The sequence below is a fragment of the Papaver somniferum genome, chromosome 11 (genome assembly GCF_003573695.1).
Source record: "Papaver somniferum cultivar HN1 chromosome 11, ASM357369v1, whole genome shotgun sequence".
Lineage (NCBI taxonomy): Eukaryota > Viridiplantae > Streptophyta > Magnoliopsida > Ranunculales > Papaveraceae > Papaver > Papaver somniferum.
Genome location: NC_039368.1, coordinates 30,573,422 through 30,595,900, shown reverse-complemented (window position 1 = coordinate 30,595,900; position 22,479 = coordinate 30,573,422). Strand labels below are relative to the sequence as shown.

At 37.0% G+C, this 22,479-nt stretch overlaps 2 protein-coding genes across 3 annotated transcripts; one reads left to right on the top strand and one right to left on the bottom strand.

Annotated features, from left to right (window-relative positions):
* Nucleotides 1-5,090: 5,090 nt before the first annotated feature.
* Nucleotides 5,091-8,685, top strand: LOC113323054 (protein N-lysine methyltransferase METTL21A-like). 2 transcript variants are annotated; one of them, XM_026571300.1, is made up of 8 exons: nucleotides 5,091-5,397; nucleotides 5,477-5,544; nucleotides 6,462-6,545; nucleotides 6,744-6,817; nucleotides 6,909-6,966; nucleotides 7,040-7,141; nucleotides 7,227-7,338; nucleotides 8,110-8,685. In XM_026571300.1, exons 1-8 carry the CDS (start codon nucleotides 5,294-5,296, stop codon nucleotides 8,228-8,230), a joined length of 723 nt encoding a protein of 240 aa, XP_026427085.1. In that variant the 5' UTR covers nucleotides 5,091-5,293; the 3' UTR covers nucleotides 8,231-8,685. The 2 variants fall into 2 exon arrangements, with proteins under 2 accessions (XP_026427085.1, XP_026427084.1); XM_026571299.1 differs by having other exon boundaries at nucleotides 5,093-5,397; nucleotides 6,426-6,545.
* A 381-nt stretch (nucleotides 8,686-9,066) lies between these two features.
* LOC113320807 (Holliday junction resolvase MOC1, chloroplastic-like) lies at nucleotides 9,067-16,718 on the bottom strand. The gene is made up of 6 exons (XM_026568698.1): nucleotides 16,202-16,718; nucleotides 15,267-15,372; nucleotides 11,082-11,134; nucleotides 10,738-10,869; nucleotides 9,935-10,007; nucleotides 9,067-9,416 (listed from the first exon to the last, which is right to left on the bottom strand). The coding sequence occupies exons 1-6, from the start codon at nucleotides 16,565-16,567 to the stop codon at nucleotides 9,274-9,276; spliced, it is 873 nt and encodes a 290-aa protein (XP_026424483.1). The 5' UTR covers nucleotides 16,568-16,718; the 3' UTR covers nucleotides 9,067-9,273.
* Nucleotides 16,719-22,479: the final 5,761 nt, after the last annotated feature.

Sequence of the window (22,479 nt, the reverse complement as noted above, 5' to 3'; positions counted from 1 at the left end):
CGAGATTAAATCCTTAGTATCGGTAGATTGAGTGTGATTTACATGAACCTGAGTGAAAACAGATGGACTTTAGCCAAACAACATGGCACCAGTCCTCCATTTATTCGTCATATTCAAGTGGGAAGATGAAATTGTTGCACTAGATGGTGATAATTGTTACACCCTGTCTTCCATTCCACATCATTAGATTGTACCCCCCCCCCCCCTCCAAATATATGATTCAACCCGACTAAAACCTTTAAAAACTAATGGAATTGTAGTATCCTCTCCATGTGAAGTTATGCTCTACATATCCCAATGAGCTGGTGGCGTAGATGACGATGATGAATCTTTTGACGAGAATATGTGCATAAGATAGAGGCCGACTCTGGAGGAGGTTAGGCAAAAAGGAAATTTGGAATAAGTGGGATCCTACCTAATGATGGTTGATCCATCCCAGCATGGTGTTTTAGATCCATAGCTATGGTAGGCTTCATAATTGAATTAAACCAAACCCGATATTCACAATCTGATTCAATATCTTGGACCAATTCTTCAGTTATTTCCCAAGGTTGACTATTTTGCAACAACTATAAGTAATCGACATGAGGAATCTGACCTTGTGGAAGCGGGATGATGACTTTCACTTTTCCGTTTTGTAGATATAGCGGGATTCTTTCAATAAAGAACCAAACCCCTTTTTCTTCCATATGACTAGATAACACATGTCGACACAAGCTTTTGTCTAACATCCTCAAGGCCTAAACATTTTTGCACTCTTTAACTCATTAAACCATATATTGTTGAAAGATTATGCTAATTTTATAAAGTTGTTGAATTCTATGACTCAAGCCGTATTTGTGATCATCATCATCCAGACCATGCTCCAAGTTATTCGCTTTATACTTATTTATTTCTGGAAAAATATGTTGTTGTCCGAAAGATCAAGTACACAAACACGAAAGTAATTATACCATAAATATTGAAAGTAATAACTATTATTCAGTACATTTTAAACAAAAAAATAATGCAAACGAGTTTTGATGTTTACCTCCGGATACCCCAAAAACCATTAAATCTTATTTTCTTAATACCACAATCATCGAGGGCTACCTATAGTTCCACCAAAATAGCAGTCTCCCATTCTGAATTTGGTGAAACTTTGTCCCAGTCTTCCAATGCTCCGAGATCAACCAATTTCTGTCGTTGTGCTAGCATCGGGAAGATAGGGATATGCATTATCTGGGATATGCATAGTCGACATCTTATTTTCTTAATACCACAATCATCGAGGGCTACTTATAGATCCACAAAAATAGCAGTCTCCCATTCTGAATTTGGTGAAACTTTGTCCAAATCTTCCAATACTCCGAGATCAACCAATTTCTGCCATTGTGCTAGCATCGGGAAGATATGGATATGCATAGTCGGAATTATCTGGTGTCGCTTCGTCCAAATTTTCCAAGGCTTAAAGCCAAAAAATTTTTGTTATTGTGTTAGCATTGGGAAAACACACATGGTCAAGTACCCATTGCATAAATAGTCTTTCGATCTCGTCGAAATGATTTGGGTCCTTTACCGTTCTGAGTGCATAGCTTTGTAAGCAAAAAAATTCAACCCTACACGTATATTCCACCAGACTTCAATTTGTGTAAAGTTGGGGAACTAAATATGTTGTTCATCACTCACATTATGATCACTTCACTTGGTTGAATTGAACAATATCTCCCTTTTGATGGTGGATTTTTGAGGAAGACTAAAATTGTAAAATCATACTTTCATATATCTCTGACCCGGTATGAAACGTATAGGAAATTCATATTTTACACTTTAGATATAAAACTCTTGTTACAATGATCTCTGAACGACCAGGTAAGCACTTCAAAGCATAAATATGTAAGGGAAATATTGGAATCTCTCAACTGAGCTTTGAATATTTTACATATTTCATCATTTATAATGTGCAACTCAGTTGCTACTTATGTATAGAATCGAGAATGATTAGACAGCTCCCTGATGGGATGACCACTAGTGTAGAGCAGAAATATCTTCAGGATGTCACTCGTGCTGGTAGTAGTTTTCCCCTCTAGGTGTTCCCGGAGTATACAAAATAAATATTTAAAACGGGTACGCTGCTACTGCCATCATGTACTTTGTTCTCGAATAAACATAATACTCATATAGATTCCCTACTAGTATATGACGACTTATAAATAAATTATAGCACTATATTCATCTACTAAATTCCTAGAAAATATTTTATTGCTTCAATTCATTGTTTTTCTCAGCTGAATCCAATGAACTAGTAACGAATATTCGCCTTTCGAGCATACGGGCCACCAACGATTAAGCATCGAGAAAATGCTTATGTGTACTTAACAATAATGCTTCAAAGAGAATCCCAGAATAAATATTAAAGAGGATATGAAATATAAATCAAAAGGATGAGAGAGAGAAACAAATAAAATAATAATAAAAAAGGTGACATGTGGTACCGGGACCACCGCCAACCGATCATGCCGTGGCCGATCCCCACCTTTTTCACTTTTTAATTATTTTATTATTCATTCCTTTATCAGACTTTCTCTTTAAAGCAAATTCTTGATTCTCCATATCTTATCAAATCTTACTCCATAGACCGCCTGGTTTACAAATCAAATGGTCCCGCTAGCATTAGGTCTTTACACCATAAATATTGTTATTCGTCTTTAAAGAAAAAATCTACTTGGTAAGTTTTTCTTCAAAGAAAAATTAATTGTTTCAGTCAAGATCAAACTTTTATGAGAATACCAAAATAATGATTGAAAGAACACTAAAATAGCAAAACACTCAGGAATGGTTCGCAATCACCATGGTGGTCCGTGCACCACCATAGTCGGTCCTGATCGGTCCCCTAGGCCACTAATAACTGGTTCCTCCTTAATCATTAATTGGTCCTCTTTAAACCAATCAATCCATTTTACACCAAATCCTCTGCAATCGGTAAATCCTTTGTAAAGCACTTGGATACCGCAAGGCAGGTCCCACCATCACCAATGGTCAGTCCCGCTCTACCCATTGGTCGGTACTCTTGCAACTATACTTTTGTTCACTCGTCGGGTTTTGAACGTAATGTTATGCAGAGCATAATTTTAATTAAGTTCAAACACCAATTATTTTTTATTGATCCAGCTATCAATTATTTAATATCGGTCTTACAACCAATTTATTTTCATCCATAAATCAATCGATTTAACTATCAATATTTAAATTTTTCTGCGGAGAAACATCTTCCATATTGATTTAACTATCAATATCTAATTGCTCTGCGAAGCAATATTTTCCATATTGATTCAACTATCAATATTCAATTGCTCTGCGAAGAAATATTTTGTATTGATCTAGCTATCAATGTTTTACTGGTCTATCAACCAATATTTTATCGTTCTGTTTACTAATACTTTATTATTATAATGAACCCACATTTGGGGGATATACCTCCACAAGTTTGGGGATACTAACGGTTATATGGGGCTGAGTGTTGATTAAGGGAGTACTTTTTTCCATGAAATATCAATGGTGCCCTTTAAAAAGAAAAAAGAAAACGGAAAACCTAAAAACCTAAATTATTTGGTATACCCCTTCAATCTCACTTTTTTTGTTCTTTTCTAACTTCTTCATTTCATCGTCAATTAATCAACAATTTCAGAATTTTTTTCATCGATTAATTCCTCCTATAAATTCAGTAGCATGTCATGGTTCATTTTTTTCATCGTCAATAGCAAGTCATGGTTCATTTTTTTTTCTCATTTTCCCTACATTGATATTAACTTACGCGGATGCGGAAGAACTATGCAATTGTAGAACGACATTCTTAATAGGATTTAACCACTGACACATCCATTACACTGGTATTCTTGTCCACGAAGAACATGTTTCTTAACTGAGCCCCATGTGGAGATACTATATATCCGTGGATATCATCAAAACTGCCCGTGAAAAACCATCAATCTGATTGAAAATCTGGAAAGAAACAAACAAATTCAGTAAATCCTCATGATGCGAGCACCAACATCAACGGAACGCCTAAAATTAGAAATCAATTGGGACTAATTTTTTTAAGGGGGTTAATATGGATAACAAGCTAGATGCCGAGGAGGCATACAATTACAGTGGAAAACATAGAAATTAAAAGAGAAAATCAAACAGAACTACATGCCCCATCCAAAAATGCTATATAATCCAGCAATACTAACGTAAGCACTTTCAGGTAAAATTGTTCCTCCCAACGATGTACAAGGTCATCAAAATATAACCCACAAAACATCTTAGACGGGTCCTCATGAGGTTTAACAACAATTATTGTATCAACTTCATTTCGACTAGAGTCTTCTATTCCAAGCTATCAAGAGCCCGTGGAAGACCATTCCAGATGAAGTTGTGGACGACATTAGACTAATGTCTTGTCCAACCATCAAGTCAAACCCATGTTGTGGAAGGCATTCCCATACTCAGCTCCTGTAAATTTAAGAAAGTAACTCCATACCTCATAAACAGTGAAGTACAATATGGTTGTTGGTCTCTTCTTCCATGAAACATATCTTACATCGCGAGTGAACATTACAATCTTCTTTGACATTACTTAAAGCCTCCAATGTTTCGCAATCCCTTCGCATATCATTTTCTTCAGTTAACACTAGACCACCACCGTTTCACCCAATTCTTGTCCAACATCTTTAGAATTACTTATAGGTTGATGGATTCAAAAGAATTGTTGATTATCAGGGATTTAAAATGCAGTTAATGTGATCGAAATTGTAAGTAGTTTTTTCTATTGCTGGCCCGTATTTCAACTGCATCCAGGTAATGATGGTTTTCTTCTTTCGTATTCATGAAACTAACCTAGATTTTTTTTACTTGACGCTTTCAGAGAAGAATTAGAAGAATAAGGTGCTTGATATATATCTCATGAAGAGGGTTAGTATTTAACGTTTTGGGTTATAAGGGATAGCTTATTTTTATCTCGTAACCATGTTTTGGGTTATAAGGGATAGCTTATTTTTATCTCGTAACCATGTTGAGTCACCTATTTCTTCCCCCGACGTAATTCCTTCCCCCTAAATCACAATTCTTAATTTCTATTTCGGAAAATTATTTGACTTGACAGTCCACATTTTTTCCACACTTAGTAGCTTGGATTCCACTATAAAGACTTGCTTGGCCCAAGTCACTTGTAAACATTACCAAAGATTGAGAATTTGAGATAGTAGCACAAAGCGGCATAGCCCACTGTTGCTTCACAGCGATTAGCGTCTGTAAATCCCTCTTGGCGGACATGTCTTCGAGAGAGAAGTCGGAAGCAAATCAAATTATGAAGAAGGAGAAAGAAGAAGAGGACGATGTTGTTTGCTTGGATGCGTCTTTCTTCATGAATGACAAGTAAAAACCTATTCTGTCTCCATCTGTTTATATCTAAACAGTACAGTCTGATAATGATTGTTTATTGTTTGATTTACAGTTACGAGCTTACCACTTTCACCTTTGGGTCTTTAGAACTTCAGCTACTGTGTCTTCAATCAGCTTCAAGTAAGTCTTAGTGTCTTACTGTCAATTTGAAGAATAATTTTAAAGTTTAGCAGGTAACGCATTCCCACTGTATATATCAATCCATTGTGCTCAATATGTTATGTTTTGGGCTTGTTTGAAATTAATGGAGAATTAAACCTAGGGTGATTCTGAATATAAAAAAAGATGGGAGTAGTTTTTGCCGATCATAACATACTCTGCCTTTTAAATCATATGCAAGTTTCAAATTCAAGAACTTATAATTATAGAATACCCAAACCCTAGGGTTTGTAGAAAATATGATCTTAGGAATTTATTATGTGCAGTAAACAGAAAGTTTAGCGAATAATTGTAAAAATTCTTCTTGCCTTAGTAAATGACATGCCAACTATGTGTTCTTTCTGATTACTGCTTAATCGACTTGTGTTTGCTCGAGTCTATGTTAGATATTCACACATAAATTTGGTTTGTGGCATATGGAATTGATGAATTCCAACTTCCATTGTTTGTTCTTTTTCCTTCAGAATTCCCTGCTTTACATTTTGCATTCAACCCTCATTTACGTCAGTCTTTTAGTGTATATGTGCTTGTATTAGTTAGGTTGGTTGTTACTCGTTGAATCAAACTGCCATCAAAATTTACCATGATTAAATATTTATTTGAGTATTTTGATAGCAGTATTAATAAGGTAATCACTATGACTTTTCAACTTCAAAGACATTACAAAACTAAAATGGTGATGCTACAATAAATTCTTGACCTGTATGTGTCTTTCTTGGGTTTTCACTCTCAGCATCAACCAAAAAAAATAAAATAAAGAAATATCTTTATCCTACGTGCAGTTTCGACGAAATGAACACATTAATTTTTCTTCATCTAATTCACTGACAAATTTGTTGCAGCTGATTATGATCTTACTGGTCAAATGGTCTGGCCAGGTTGTGTGCTGTTGAACAATTACCTCTCACAAAACCCTCATGTTGTCCAAGGATGTTCAGTTATTGAACTGGGTTCTGGTGTTGGTAAGTAGAAAAACAACTCTGGAGTTTTTCCATAAGTTTTTCCTGGTATTTATATGTTTGATGGTGATTTGGAACCTCACATTTCAACCCTCATAACATTTATAGGCTACTAGCCTACTACTGTTTCTTCATAGGGAGCTTACACTGTGGATAATCTAAATTTGAACTAATATATGAGGTGCTTCCTGTGCTCATTAGGTGTGACTGGTATATTGTGCAGCAGATTTTGTCGAGAGGTTCTTTTAACTGATCATAATGACGAAGTAGTCAAGGCAAGCTAAACAAAAAGTCCATTGGAATTGGTTGCAAGTCCATTAATGGTTTCTTCTTTTTCTGACTTTAATATTTTGGGTCTACTTTCAGATCATGAAGAAAAATATAGAATTGAATACATCCACTGGAAGCCATGACTGCTGTGCTGGTAAGAGAAAATAACATGAGCAAAATCATGGAAATCTTGATAAAGTAATAACCTGGTTTGATATTCTTTCTAGGATTGGCATCTGAGAAGCTAGAGTGGGGAAATGCCGATCAAATCAGCCAAATCTTACAAAAATATCCTACAGGATTCGATTTGGTTCTTGGAGCTGACATTTATATCCTTGCCTTTAGCTTTAAATTCAGATGACTTCCCTTAGTTTTTTAAATGTTTACTTGTCTCTCCTCCTTAACAATATACACGCTTTCAGCAATCCAGTATTCCCCCACTTTTCAACACAGTGGAAAAGCTACTTCAACTTCGAGGAAAAGACAACTGCAAATTCATCCTGGGCTATGTATCTCGGGCTAAGACGTAAGTACCTGCACAACACTCAGGTCTCAGAGCCTTTAACTTTAGATCTTATTCTTTCAGGTAAGGCTTAGATAAATCTTATTTGAGCATTTTTGGAATTTTAGATTGAGAAAACATGGGATACTCAATAAGAAGTAAAAACAAAAATAAGGCACTTACAAAATCAAAAATCAAAAATACACTATACTGCATATACTATATGAGGTAATGATCAAGAAAACAAGGCTCCCCTGTTAGGAATTAGAAAGCCGAAAAGATAAAACTTCCTTATGTTCCCTTGAAAATTAAGAACTAGGTGACGACAAAAAACTGACAGCTGTAACAGAGAAGACGAAGAGTAACTTGTTCTTGTTTTTGGTTCATTAAACTTATGCATCAATCGGATAGACAGTGAGCGAATGAGAGCAAATAGGATTAGTATGTGAGCCCAAAGGTCAAAGATGTTAGGTAAGTCATAGTATAATAAATTTGTTTGGCCTGTAATGCAAAGTATAATCTAGTATATTATTTTAGCAGTTGAAGATTTGGTGTTCCTTGGAGCTTCATTTCTGTAATATATTTTCTTAGGAACTTTGCTTGGGCTTAGAACCTCTAGCAGATTCAAGCTAGCTTACTTTCCCTGCCACTTTACAGTATTCGACCACAGTAACGTAGTTCGATATTTTAACATGCATATCTAGTAAAAGAGTGTTTTTTCCTGATATTTTTTTGAGATCAAACAAGAAAACGGTTGTCCAAATAATAGTTATCCTAAATATTTAACTGATGCAGGATGGATGCAATGGTTATAGAGGAAGCCGTCAAACATGGAATGCTTGTCAATGAAGTAATTGGGACCCGGTCCGTGGTTCGAAATTATGAGGGAGTTATCTATGAGATAACTCTCAAATAGAACGACCTAAGATTTCCATGGCATTCGTCATTCTTTGATTGGAATTCTAGGGAGACGTCCATCAGATCAATTTTAAACAGGATTTGAAGTATGCTTTCCTGGTGAATCACTCAAAAGAAAAGAGCTAGCGGATACAAATCACATCTGACTTCTCCTATTCGAGTGTTCGAGGGCATGAGAATCTCGATAGTATTTTTGTTATTAGATTGTACTGTTATTTCATGCAAGTTTTTGATCTAAATTTATTGTCCTGACAGTAACACCAGCCTTTTCAATTCAATTGGCCGGAGTGTCGACACCTTCTAGGCTCTTAGCGATAGTACTTTAAGCAATTTACACCTTTCAAGCTCCCAAAGATGGTATACTTAAACATAAGAATTGGGTTATAGTTGTATGTTCTTATCGGTTTAGGGTAATTTCTTAGAATTAATTTTATATTTGTACTCATTGGATTCTGTATGTTCTTATTTTTGCATCTTTGGAACATGCAAGTTGAAAGATCATCTCCGTCTCTTTGCCCACAGATATAGAAAATTTTATAACTCTACCGCCCTCCATGTTTTATTCCAGAAGTTTGATGAATGCCGGATTGCATAAAAACCTTGACGCATACCATCTTTCCAGTTTCCTATATCCTCCCCCCAGATCACCACCATCTAATAATGTCTTTCTTTCTGAAACGGCAGAATGTGGTAATCTTCTTTCTATACAGGTGTAGTTGGTTCTATCGAATGACCAAGTCAGCGGCAATTTCTATCACACAGATCTTGGAAATAAATTTCTGATGTGTGTACACATTTGGAAGCATTCGGATCATTGCCATTGGTTACTATTAACAAACAGCTTTAACCAATGGTTTCCAGCATGTAACGAAATTATTACTTTTGCAAACTTGAATACAAATTTCATCTATTTATATAATGAAGATACATATCAACTACTATTGCAACTCATATCATACCTCAGCAATACCAATGACACACTCAGGTAACTAAAAGCTGAATGTGGGTTGAACATTAGAGTCGATCAATGTTTAGGTAATTTTATCCAGCTTTCACTAGAATGGCATCCGACTCTGAAAGACATTCTTCGGATTTTGGTAGAAGGGCTTCAGGTTTTAAAAGTTCTTCAGATTTCAGTACAAGGCCTTTACCGTATGCAGCAATGAGAAGAGCCTCAGCTCGACCTACAAATATTAAACAAAGAGAAAGAAAAAAATCAAAAGAATTACCAGTGATGGAGGTGGCATGAAGGAAGACAAGTCAATCGTTACATTATTAGCAGAGGGGTATACCACCCAACCTCTTCCCACTAGGTTTCAACAACCACGTGACCTCTAGGTAGCCTGCTGTACAAACTTTACGTTTGTATGGAGCGTGAGAGAAATTCAACTTGTTCAGATGGGTATGGGACACAACTTTAAGTAATGTACAGACTTGCTGTGTCGAGAACCATTTTAAAGGACACATAAACAGTTGCAATGTTCCTATGGGCAGAGAGAAAAACTACAAAGCACAGAATGCACTGTTTGATAACAGGTTTTGAAGTGATATTTGCAGTGTGCACAAAATAGCAAGGTTTCATATCTTGCTGCAGCGCGTATATTTTGTCCTTTAAGCCAAACCGTCCCTTAAAGCCAAACCGAAAAAAGAGCGAACTTGTAAGATACTCATGTTTTATGATTAATAAGAAGAAAACATGTACCATGATCTTTCTTCCTCGTCAATTGGGAACTAAGAGATGGAAATAGTGTTGACGCAGCCTTTCTGCTATCATCCTGATAAAATACAAAATTCATCCTGGTTAACTGATGGTTTCAGAGGAAGCGCTTGACTGAGCACAATTGAAATTGAAAAATATAAGAGAGTGATAGTCTTAACAAAAACTACAGCTAAAACCAAAAAGTTCCCACGTTAAATGGTCAGCTTAATCAAAATTCCTGCAAGCAAGCGCAACTTGGTACTTTAAGATACTAATACAAAGAAACTTCCGTGGATGGCATCAGGTCAAGGGGGTGAGGTCAAATCCCAAAAAAGATTCTATATGAAAGACCCATATTGAGAATAAACTGTGACACCCTTCGCATATTGATCCATGGAACAACACAAATATTTCAAAGTGGCAACCATCTCTCTGCAATTCTTTAAATGGCAGAATTGCAGAGATAAAATACCGGCTACGTACCAATTAACTTCTGAAACATTTCCTCAAGATAAAACTACTAAGAAAAATGATACAGATCAGGAGCTAATTTAGCTTTTCAGATGATGTATTCATAGTTCCACTATAACATGAGAAACCCAATTATCACCCTAACGTCGGAATAAATTGTGTGTCATGCGACACTGTCTGGTTCCAATTAAACAGCGATTAGGATGGTATTTCTAGAATCCAAACAAACATTCTTGAAAATTGTCAAACTAGATGACACTAATTATAATTAACCTAAGCATTTTCCAAAAATCAAGATTTGTTGCGTGTGCATGTAACATAAGGATCGGACACACCTTACTCAGACGGCTTCCTGCAAGTTCAAAGTGATTCTTCCACATGAGAGAAGACACCGGAACAACAGAAAATCCGGAGGCTACTAAGACCCCTGTCCATATCCCATATCCAAATCCTCCACTCCACCATCCCTGTATTGCATATCCAAAAGTGTCATGAACAAGTACTTTCTGAATACCTCAAAACATTTATATCTTTCTCCATCGGTATGAGATAAAGCATATCCAAAATCACAAGCATGAAGCCCACTTCAGAAATTCAATTAAGTCGAATGACGATTGTTATAAGTGCACACACATGACCATTCAAGATGATTAAGAAACCAAGTTTTTATCTACTGAACCTGTTTCCCGTCTGTAGGAAAAGGGGTTGATTGCTCAATATAGGCAGTTGTTCCTGTGTAAAAAAAGTATTTCGATTAGATAAGTTAGTTGCACAAAAAGAGGACATAATACTATGACAGTTAGTAATATGTGAAAGGACAGCATGATGCAGTTTTATGCCAATTTCATACTGCCTTTGGTCGAGGAAGAAAAAAGACAAAGATGAAGTAAAAAGTACAACAAAAACAAGTATCCATCTTCAACAATTTTTCATTTAATGCATTGATATTATGCGCATGGGACGTTGAAAACAGTTCGCTTAGAAAATTTGATAAGAAGTCCAGATTTGAGCTTTGCACGAGTGTGGGAAGTTAGTTTCTCAACCAATGAACATGCAACTGACCTTTAGTAGAAAACAGTGAGAGAGAGCTGTCAACTGCCATCTGTTGTTGCATCAGTTGTTCAGGATACCCTTCACTGCCATCACACTCACCACCGCCATCTTTTTAGCAGTTACGGCAGTTACGTGAGTTTCTGTAATGCCTAGAACACGAAGAAACCCTAGCCCACAGGATTATGAAACTGAAGATAATGTCCCCATTAGTGATCACTCCTTCTCTTACGAAGAACACATTGATGACATGCTGGTTCACTGCCCTTACAAGAATTTCGAAGAATGCCAAGATGGTGTTAATGGCAGAGGTTATGCCAAGACATCAATCCTAAGACACATTCGTGATCTACACTGGCACTCCTCAAGCAATATTCTTCTTTGCAAAGAACGTATCAGAACCCATGAACCTGTTTATATTGCATGGGAACGACTTTTGGTTCAGTTACAGATGTGGTTGTGTGGAGAATGCATGAAGATACAATCTTGGAAAAGACCATGCCGTCCACATAATGGAAACATCCTTACCAGACCCAACAATGATATTCTAATATACGGGATTGTTAAACCTGTGGCTGCATCCCCTGGAACTGAAGAGATTGGAGCATCCTCTTCTACAACCCCTGTAACAGACGAAACACATGGATTATCTCTAGAACTTTTAAACTTAGTCTACCAGAAGCGGATAACTACAACAGCATGCATTCCACCACCATGCAGACTGCATTTTTCTAGGGTTCTCAAGACAGCATTAGACAGAGTTCTTAACAAATACCACGACCTATCGGCATGGTTACAACTATTATTACTTCCAATCTGTACACTTAATCTGTACATGCCAACCAATGCAACTGAAGAAAGGTCCGGAACACGTAAGAAACTCCAAATTGCTGCTATCAATCAATCCCTGACAGAATGGAGCCAACCAGGTGGGTGTATCTCTATTATTCAGCGCCTACTAGATAAGATCAAAGAACAAGAAACGCTGCAGCAGAGACGCAAGCCTGCAAAGAAGAAAAAGCCTAAAACCAACACAGAAGCATGCATGAAGAAACTGAGCCAAGGACATTACACTGCTGCAATGCGTATTCTATCTTCTAGTGGGGTTGCTGAATCCAATACAGATACTCTCCACGAACTACAGCTTAAACACCCACAAGCAAGGGCCCCTATCATCCCAACTGACAATCCTAATGCAGATGCTGTGTCTGTAAATGTACAGGAAGTGATTAAAGCTCTGAGAAGTTTCCCAAAAGGCACCTCATGTGGTCGAGACGGACTTCGAGCTCAGCATTTACTAGATGCAACCAGTGGAGCGGCAGCAGCAGTGGCTGATGAACTCCTTGTGTCCATTACCGGTGTCATCAATCTCTGGCTTGCTGGCAAATGCCCGTCCACTCTGGGAGAATACATCGCCAGCGCACCACTGACACGTCTGCTCAAACCTGGTGGTGGTCTACGGCCAATCGCTGTTGGAACGATCTGGCGAAGATTATGCTCGAAACTAGCAGCAACATCTGTACTCAAAGACATGACAGGTTATCTAGGCAATCACCAGTTTGGGGTAGGAATCCCCTGCGGAGGTGAAGGCATCGTACATTCTGTCAACAGATTGTTAGAGCTTAAAGGAGATCAAAACACCACAACAATGTTACTGATCGACTTCACTAATGCATTCAACATTGTCGACAGAACTGCCATGCTCAACGAGGTGCGTATCAGCTGTCCAAGCATCTCGAAATGGGTCGAGTTTTGTTATGCACAGCCAGCAAAACTGTACTACAACGAATCCATCTTGTTTTCTGCACAAGGCGTTCAACAGGGAGATCCCCTAGGTCCATTGCTTTTCTCCCTGGTGCTCCAGCCTCTTGTAACCAAAATATCTTCCACTTGCAAGCTGGATCTTCATGCGTGGTATCTAGACGATGGCACTCTAATCGGAGACACATTGGAAGTTGCAAAAGGCCTGCAGATCTTACAACAAGATGGTCCAGCAAGAGGATTATGCCTAAACATTAGGAAGACTGAAATTTTTTGGCCTACACCAGACCCGAGATGTTGTGAAGATGGTGTGTTCCCATCTGCTGTTGGAAGACCTGGTGATGGAGTAAAACTATTAGGTGGACCTGTAAGTACAAACAACCAATACTGCAGTGATATCATCTCAGCCAGGATTGATAAGACTACACATCTAATGGACTGCATTAAAAGGCTTAAAGATCCACAAAGCGAGCTCTTACTCTTACGCAACTGTGCTGGTGTCTCAAAGCTTTATTTCACGATGCGAACAACCAGACCAAGTGTACTACAGCGTTCACGACTTCAGTTCGATCAGCACCTTATCCGTTTCCTGCAGCATCTAATAACAGGAGATGGACCAGGTTTCGGTCCATTACAGCAGAGGATCGCTACTCTACCATTTGCTGATGGAGGTTTGGGAATATACACCATGGCTGATACCACCAAGTATTGCTATATTGCATCATGCCTCCAAACAAGACAACTCCAAAGCTCCATCCTTCAGTGTACGGCAGACCCGAGTCCAAACTTCCAAGAAGCATTAGATGATTACGTAAGTACCTGTGACTTATGCCCTGCTACTTTTAACATTAACGATTTCACCCCACAGCCTATGCATAAACTGGCGAGTCGTTATTTTGAAGTAGTCACTAGGAATATACGCACTTCTTACACGTTATCTACGAGGGACTCAATCTTATGGCAGTGTAACAAAAAACCACACGCACAGGATTATTTAAAAGCTATTCCAATTCAAGGTCTTAACCAGTCCATCGGGCCACGTCAGTTCAGATCAGTGCTTCAATACCGACTGGGTATCCCCCTTTTTGAGGAGAATAGTACATGCTCATGCTGTAAACGCGAAATGGATCGTTTTGGTGATCACGCAATCCATTGTGCAAGCGAAGTGGGCCTGAAATACAGACATGATATGGTACGAGACCTCTTTGTGGAATTATGTTATAAAGCCGGAGTGGCAGCCAGGAAGGAAGCTTCGTTAGGACTTACCTCCAACACGAACACACCCCTTAAACCAGCAGATATTATGGTCTTCAATTGGGAGAATGGCAAAGATACATGTTTCGATGTGACAGGTGTTTCACCATTTTCTAAAGGTGGGAATCGGTCCTTCACTCCAGGGCATGCAATATCAGCAGCTATTACTCGCAAACGTAACAAATACGCCAGTCTATGTCTGACTCATGGATATGAATTTGGGGCTCTAGCCTTCTCAACCTTAGGTGAGTTAGGTGATGACATTATCGTCCTTGTAAATCGTTTGAAAAACTGTATGGCAAGTCATGATGTTAATAATAACTTGGGTAGTTCTCTCTTCCATAGATTAGGTATTATTATTCAAAAAGGTGTGGGAGCACAACTTGTTGCTCGACTCCCTGCCAAATCTTTGTAATTAACTTTTTTTTCGTCAATATAGCCTTAGTGGCATCTTTTATAATAATAATAATAATAATAATAATAATAATAAAGATACCGTCCGAGTTCAGTCCTTATTGAATAATCCTTCATATATAGTGGAATACTCTTAAACAGTGAACAAAAGATTCTTGAGAGTTACTCCCTCCGATTCTGGAAAAGAGATGCTATCACTTTTTTATTTTAGCATAAAAATAGGCCAAATTGAAAAGTGATAGTATCTCTTTTCCAAAAATGGAGGGAGTATTTAAGAATGACCTTTTTACTTCCGAACATAGCCTTACCGCTAATCTACATACGACCCAAGGTTCTAAATAACAGAATCTAAAAAGCTCAATAAGAAAGTAAAATTCAATTATACCTGGTGGAGCATCAAAGCTACGCAGCAACTGAACGATAGATCTTGTATCCAAACGTCTTCGCATGGTTTTGCCAACCAACAATCGCACATGAGGACTATCAAAAACCTAAAACCAAACATACAATTATTAAGCATCAAAATGTTTCTTAATTTATACAGACACATATCTTGGTATTCGGCAAAAAATTTAGATGATACAAACTAGGAAAACTGCTTTACTTATGTAGGATGCTACACAAAACTTTGATTATGAATTGCATCTCGGACTAGTCGAGGGGCAGAAAGGGTGGTGGAAATTTGGATATCCTTTTTGCCTTTAATCTTAAGGCTCGATGCAAACTACATTTATCATGCTATCTCATTAGCACCATGCAAAATTTTCTGGATACAAATGGAGCCCAAGAGGAATACAACTTCCGATTAGAGAGATAAAAATACTGCTTCGAAGCCTTGCAAAATGAGCAAAAATCTTATCATGCTATCTCATTAGCACCATGCAAAATTTTCTGGATACAAATGGAGCCCAGAAATACAACTTCCGACTAGAGAGATAAATATACTTCTTCGAAGCCTTGCAAAATGAGAAAAAAGAGTCCCAAACGAAGAGTAATGAGAGACCTTCTTAAATTACATTCACGGGGAAATCAACAATGAGTTCGTAAAAAAAAATCAACAAATTGCTTCAATTCACCTCACTGAAGAACACAATTTTACCACATTACAAAAAAAAAAAAACACACCAATACATAGAAATGCAATTAAACCAAAACATTCAACAAATACCAACATTTTCTAATCAACCTACAGGAAAAAAAAAAAAAAAGTTTACAACATCTGCATATTAAGCCTGGAACTAGAAAAAACTGTTGTTTTGTTCCTTTTGCAAGTGTCTCACTCAAACTAATAAAACTGGTTAAGTAAATCAAATTCATTACCTGAACGGAGCAACCAAAATCATCACTTCTTAATAATGCCAAAGCTCCAGAAACATCAGGATCAACCCCAATCACCCACTCTACTAATCTCTTATCATTACTCTCAGACTCGTCATGTAAAGGAGTAGACAAAGAAGTTAACCATTTTTCTTTAAGCTCGGCACTGGAAACTTTATCCTTAACCTTAGAGCTAACTCTCAATACCCTATTTCTACAGTTTCCAGTACCATTAAGATCGACGGAAGAATCAGAAAAAAGCCTCGATTTAGAAGAAAATATTGGAATTTTTGTACTGATAGTAGCAGAAATTTTGTTCATTATAAATGTTGGTGAAGATAAGGTTTGTGTAGGAATAATTTGAACCATTTCAACAAAGTTAGGGTTTCGAAATCGAGAGTTAGGCTGAGTTAGAAGTGAAATTTGAGGAGAAAGAAAGTAATTTCTTCATCCAGCGGAGAAAAGAAAAATAGAAAAATCTTTATTTTCACTTGGAAGTGGGAAATTCAAACTAGTGAGGGTTTTTAACCTAACGGCAACTCAAAAGGTGATGTGCCAAAAGAATCGACCTTGTTCAGTAAATCGGTTGATTATTCGTTTTGGAAAAACGAATACCCTTTCTGAATTCAGTCTGCCTAGTACGTACGCGCTAGCCAACTGAGCCACCACTCCCTTGGAAAAAGTTCGGTTGCCAAGAATCCTAACTCATATGAGCCCCACGTTGAATGGTGAGCGTCACCGTTCGCTTAGAAAAGAGCTTCAATATTTCGTTTAGAAAAGAACTTCAATATTTAACTTGATAAGGACATTTAGCGGGATTCTGGGAGGGGTTAAAACTTAGATAACACTCTGTTTATTCACAAGATTAACAAAATTATACGAAAGAATAAAAAAAATCAAAAAATATTTTTAGGAAAAAAAATATCAAAAACCCTAACCTCCTCTTTTCCATAATCAGTTTTTTTGTTTTGATGATTAAGCTAAAGATTTAATTGTTCTTTTAGTGTGTGTTTAGTTTTATTCCATCTAGTTACTGCAATAAGCAAAGAGCAAATGTTAACAACAATAGCACGGGTTAAGCGACTTGGATAGGTCTGAGTGTTTGCTTGGCTCTGAACTGAAGGTTAAAAGCTAGCTACTTCCTATGGATGGTTATCTTCCAAACGAAGAAGGTCTGATTCTATTGCAATTCATGTATTGAATATGAATGAAGTTGTGATCTCATAAAAAACTGAAATACAACTAAGCAAAGTTGGTAAATAAAGTTAGTAATTTAACTGATTGTTAGTTCTATAAATTGCACTAATTCATTATCTGGAGACTCTGAGAAATGCATATGACTTAAATTAATTGTTGTTTTTATTATATAGGCGGCGAGAATGTTACAGTAAAGAATGGGACACAAACTTAGAAGCTGAATACTCTCAACTGATGGATATATATTCTTGTATATGGAGCAAGGTCTATTTTTTATTTCCTTTCATGTATTTACTTTTGAGCTGGTAGTTGTTGTTAGAGTACTGCTCGGTCGAACTCGCAAGCATTGCTATCTCAAGCTTGTTGTCAAGTTTAGTTGCTAAAACTATAAGTCTTGATTTCTAGTCTACTTATATCTAAGTCTCGGATTAGGATAAAAAGTGTAGTTGAGCATTAGGACTTCACGTTGTTCATCGATTGGAGACGAAGAACTACTAAGGTGAGCTTGTGGAACTTCATCAACAAAACGTATGTGGAGACTTGAACTCATCTATCACTCAAAATTCTATCTACTCTATCTCCTATTTGAGACAAAAGTTGTATAACTATATAGACTTCAATTATACACATTTGATATTTTGAGCTGAGTTTAACTCGCTTACATATTTCTCGAAATACGTGTTAGTAAGTTTTCGCTTTAACCAAGTTCATCTTATATTCTTGACGAAAGTCAAAAGATGATCATGTGAAAATCACCTGGTAACATCTTGCATGATTTGTGTGAGACAGTCATTTGATGTAGACTCGGAATGTTTCGTATTTCGATCACTTGAAAATTTCTTTGAAGCTAATAGTTTTTGTGAGACAACTATTGTCGTCTTCCAAGAATGGTTTAATGGTTGAAATAAGAGTTTAGAACAATTGGATATAAGCATAGTATGCGTATTTGCATATATGTTATCCAAGTCCGGGAACCATGGTATGCATACCCGTATGCGTACTCGTTGGTTTTGTGAAAGTCTGGGAACCTTGTAGCATATCGGTATGCATACTGGCGTGAGGTTCAGGTCCGGGAATTTCTGCTGAGTTTGCAAGGTATGCGTACCAGTTCGCGTACTGGCGAAACCCAAACTTATTCCGACCATTTAGGTACGCGTACCCGTGTGCATACTTAAGTGGATAATGTTCTAAAATCGGTTTGTTCATGAACTAATACATTCATATAATAAGGAATGCAATCTTTTGCAAACTGTGGCTATAATGTTCATGACTTGATTCGAGTGAATCAAAACCGATTTTGTTTCAATTGTGTCTTGTATACTTCTATGAGAATATAAACAATTGACCAACTCTAGAACTAGTTTATTTGAGTCATTTGAACTAGTTATGGTTAAGATGAATATGGTTTATATGAAAGTGTTCATATGGCTAACTTCGGTTAACTATTGTTGAGCCAACAAGGTGCACATGTTTAGGTACGGTTACTCATATCTAAATGAAGTCACTTTTCATTTGCATGTAACAAGCTAAGTTCGATCTAACGGTTGAAAGATATTAGCTTGAGTCTAATCAGGTTTTCATCTAACGGTGAATATTGAATGCTTTGTTTCCAAGGTAACACTGATTGCAAACCCTGGTTTGAAGACTATATAAAGGAGAACTCTAGCAACTGGGAAACCTAATCCCCATACCTCCTATGTGATACTAGTTGCGATTAGAGTCGATTCTCCTTTAACCTTAGGTTTTTCACGAAACCTTGTAGGTTAACGACTTAAAGACTTCGGTGGGATTGTGAAGCCATGCCCAACTATTTCTCTGTAGTTGCGTGTTCTAATCTTGCCATGTTTTATCGTATTGAGTACTATCTTCTCTAAGATTTGCTCGAGATTGATTCTCTGATAGGCAAGATAAAAAGTAGTCACAAACATCTTCGTCTCATCGTTTGTGATTCCACAATATCTTGTTTCGCTACCATACGATTAAGATTATTATGAGGTAATTGAAATTTCTAGGCTGTTCTTCGGGAATATAAGTCCGGTATATCAATTTGTTCATGTTTACCTTGATTTATCAAAAGTCGGAACAAAACTCATAGGTTTATCTGTGGGAGACAGATTTATATATTAAATAGACTTTTCTGTGTGAGACAGATTGGTTTATCAAGTCTTCGACTTTGGATCGTAGCAACTCTTAGCTGTGGGTAGAGTCCTGCTGGGATTCAGAGACATAAGGAGCGCAACTGTACCTTGATCAGTGTGAGATTGGTTAGGGCTCAACTACATTCAAGTCCGAAATTAACTTGGAGGAGGCTAGTGTCTGTAGCGGCTTAATACAGTGTGGTGTTCAAATCTGGACTAGGTCCCGAAGTTTTTATGTATTTGCGGTTTCCTCGTTAACAAAACTTCTGGTGTTTGTGTTATTTCTTTTCCGCATTATATTTGTTTATATAATTGAAATATCACAGGTTGTGCGTAAGTTCAATCAATTGTGAATCCAACCTTTGGTTTTTGATTAAATTGATTGACACTTGGATATTGGTTTTTGATACCGTCCAAGTTATTTCTTATATTCAATCGGGCTCGCAAATTCCCATTTGTTTGATTGCGGATTGAATTGAGAAATCGAGATACAATACAGATTGCTATGCGAAATATTGAGTCTGACTATCTAGTTGATTCTCTTGGAATTATATTGGAGTTTGTCAATACAGATTGTTATGCGAAAATTGGGTGTGGTTGTTAGACCTCCATTTTTTCAATTGGTATCAAAGCAGACAAACACGTTTAAGACCTCATAAGTACGTGTTTGCAGCGATCTGACTCTATGGACAGTAGTGTTATCTCTGACAACACAACACCAGTTCAGAAGCTCTTTGATTTGGTTAAAAGTCTCGAGTCTCCTGAGAAATCTCTCATACCTTCTTCATTGACTGAATTGTGTTCGATTGAGAAAAATGCCTAGATGAACAGTTGTATGATCTTTCAAATGAAAGTGATTCAGAAGAGGGACAAGATCTTGATGAGGAAGTCTCACAATATATCAAGCTTTTTGACCATCTTATAAGGGAAAAGAAGTCAACAACTTGTTTGGTTGAATATATGTCTCCTCCATGTCAAGAAAACATGAAATTGTGAAAACTCTTTAAGGGATATGATTGCGGTTACAAACTCTTACAAGTGAAGAAGATGTGCATTCAAAGAATTATGAATGTGATAATCTTCGTCGAAATATCTTTGTGTTGGAAGAAAGACTTGCAGAAACTGAAGCAAGATATGACTCTCAACAAAAATGTTTCAACGACACAGAAATCAGTCTTCTCGATAGAGAAAAATAATTGGAGACTGATCTTGCTGATGCTCTTGATAAAGTCAATTCACTGGAAGAGAATTTGAAAAGATTCAATGCTAGCTCTACAAAATTATCCACTATGCTGGGAGCATGTAAAGTACATCGTGATACACGTGGTCTGGTATATAAAGTATTAGACGCTCCAAGTACTAGTAAGATCAATTTAGTCTGTGCCAATGACAAATTCCTAAGTGAGAAAATTTCTCCAGCAGCTAATGTTCCTATGAACAATGATTGTCCACCTTTGAAAATAACTCATATGAGAACAGTCAAAAACGTTCTCTACAACTGTTATTATTGCGGGAGCAAAGGTCACCTTGAAAGGAGATGTCGTTTTCGACTGCGGAATGAAAAACTTCATAGCATTCTTGTATGGATGTCTAAATAAGTAATCAAACCTGCGTCTCATTTTGCTGAATTAAAAGGTCTTGTCAGCAATCAAGAAAAATGTTGTGATGAGCCAGTTCTTAATTGTAAATGTGACACTAAACCTGTTTACAATTGTAAAGAAAAGAATGTCATATGGACAACTGACTCTTCAAATTACTCTGCGAATAGAAAAAGTCATCGAAGGAAGACGAAAAGCTCAAACGCTCTTCCTCTCTCTGAAGAAAGTCTTGAATCTAAAATGACTGCTCCAGATTACATTCATATCAATAATCGTATCTCGGAGATCAAGATAAGTATAAATAGACTCAAACGCATTATTAAGAAGGCAATGAAGGCGTCAGTGTCAGGTATCTCTTGCCCTCCTCTTGTTAACTCTCCTTTGACTAACCCTTTTGTTTCTTCTGAAAACCTTCACGATAGTAAAAGGGAAAACGTCAATGTCCTTGATGAGCAATATGCTCATCAAAATACAACTTAACTACCAAAAAGAAGCATCCTCGTCGAAACTATGTGAGGATGCTCATAATTCTCAAGAAGTTCTTTGTCTTGAGAATATGGTCTTTGTTATATTAATATTGTTATTATTTTTCTTAAGTAAAATGATCATATTACTGTTGAGACCTGCTCCAGTATATTATTACATAATGTAATATTGTTGATCAATAACTCTTGAGAATGTTCTCTTTGTTCCCTACCTTGAAAACTCTTGTTGTCTTCCAATTGACGGGTGAGTTGTTGTTATCAACAATTATCTTATGTTTTTTTTGAGCTAAGATTATGTCAACATGTTTAGAAGGTGTCTTTGACTTTCTAAAACTACTTCTAAATTTGGCTCTATTACTCTCTTGGTTTTGAACCTGGGTCACAACCGTGAGCGTACGTGCATATGTCCCTTACCGAACGTGTACGAGTAACCCTAGGGTTTCCCTATGATGCACTCATATATATATGTATCATGATTTTCCTCTCCTGATACATACACATTCAGTAACATCAGAAGTTCTCTTGAATTTTTGTGGCGTGCACAATGGATGGATGCAAAATGGAAGGCAAAGTTAAAAAGGGCAAGGTTGTTGAGTTTCACGAGAACCCTTTTTTCAGAACATGTTATCATGCTGTTGATCATGAAAAAAAACTTCTAGTTCAGATGTCATCTCAACTGGTAGGAAATCTTCTTCGAGATTTTGAGGTCGTTCGTGAACAACTTGGAATTGCAACAAAGAATCTTGAATTTCTGAAAAACAAACTGAACAAAGCAACTAATGAATTGTCTATGTTCGAGCTCTAGTTGCTGGTCATATCTGACGGGTCTCGGTTTTGTTCTTCCTAAGAGTTATTCATTTTGT

What these genes read in the sequence shown, in the direction of transcription:
- LOC113320807 (XM_026568698.1), bottom strand. Translation starts at nt 16,567, where the DNA reads ATGGTTCAAATTATTCCTACACAAACCTTATCTTCACCAACATTTATA. An exon ending in TAGCTTTGATGCTCCACCAG is followed by an intron (nt 11,135 to 15,266) that starts GTATAATTGAAT and finishes TTTTTTACACAG; the next exon opens with GAACAACTGCCTATATTGAG. An exon ending in TTCCTACAGACGGGAAACAG is followed by an intron (nt 10,870 to 11,081) that starts GTTCAGTAGATA and finishes TATGCAATACAG; the next exon opens with GGATGGTGGAGTGGAGGATT.
- LOC113323054 (XM_026571299.1), top strand. Translation starts at nt 5,294, where the DNA reads ATGTCTTCGAGAGAGAAGTCGGAAGCAAATCAAATTATGAAGAAGGAG. An exon ending in TGAACTGGGTTCTGGTGTTG is followed by an intron (nt 6,546 to 6,743) that starts GTAAGTAGAAAA and finishes TGTGCTCATTAG; the next exon opens with GTGTGACTGGTATATTGTGC. An exon ending in GGTTCTTGGAGCTGACATTT is followed by an intron (nt 7,142 to 7,226) that starts ATATCCTTGCCT and finishes AACAATATACAC; the next exon opens with GCTTTCAGCAATCCAGTATT.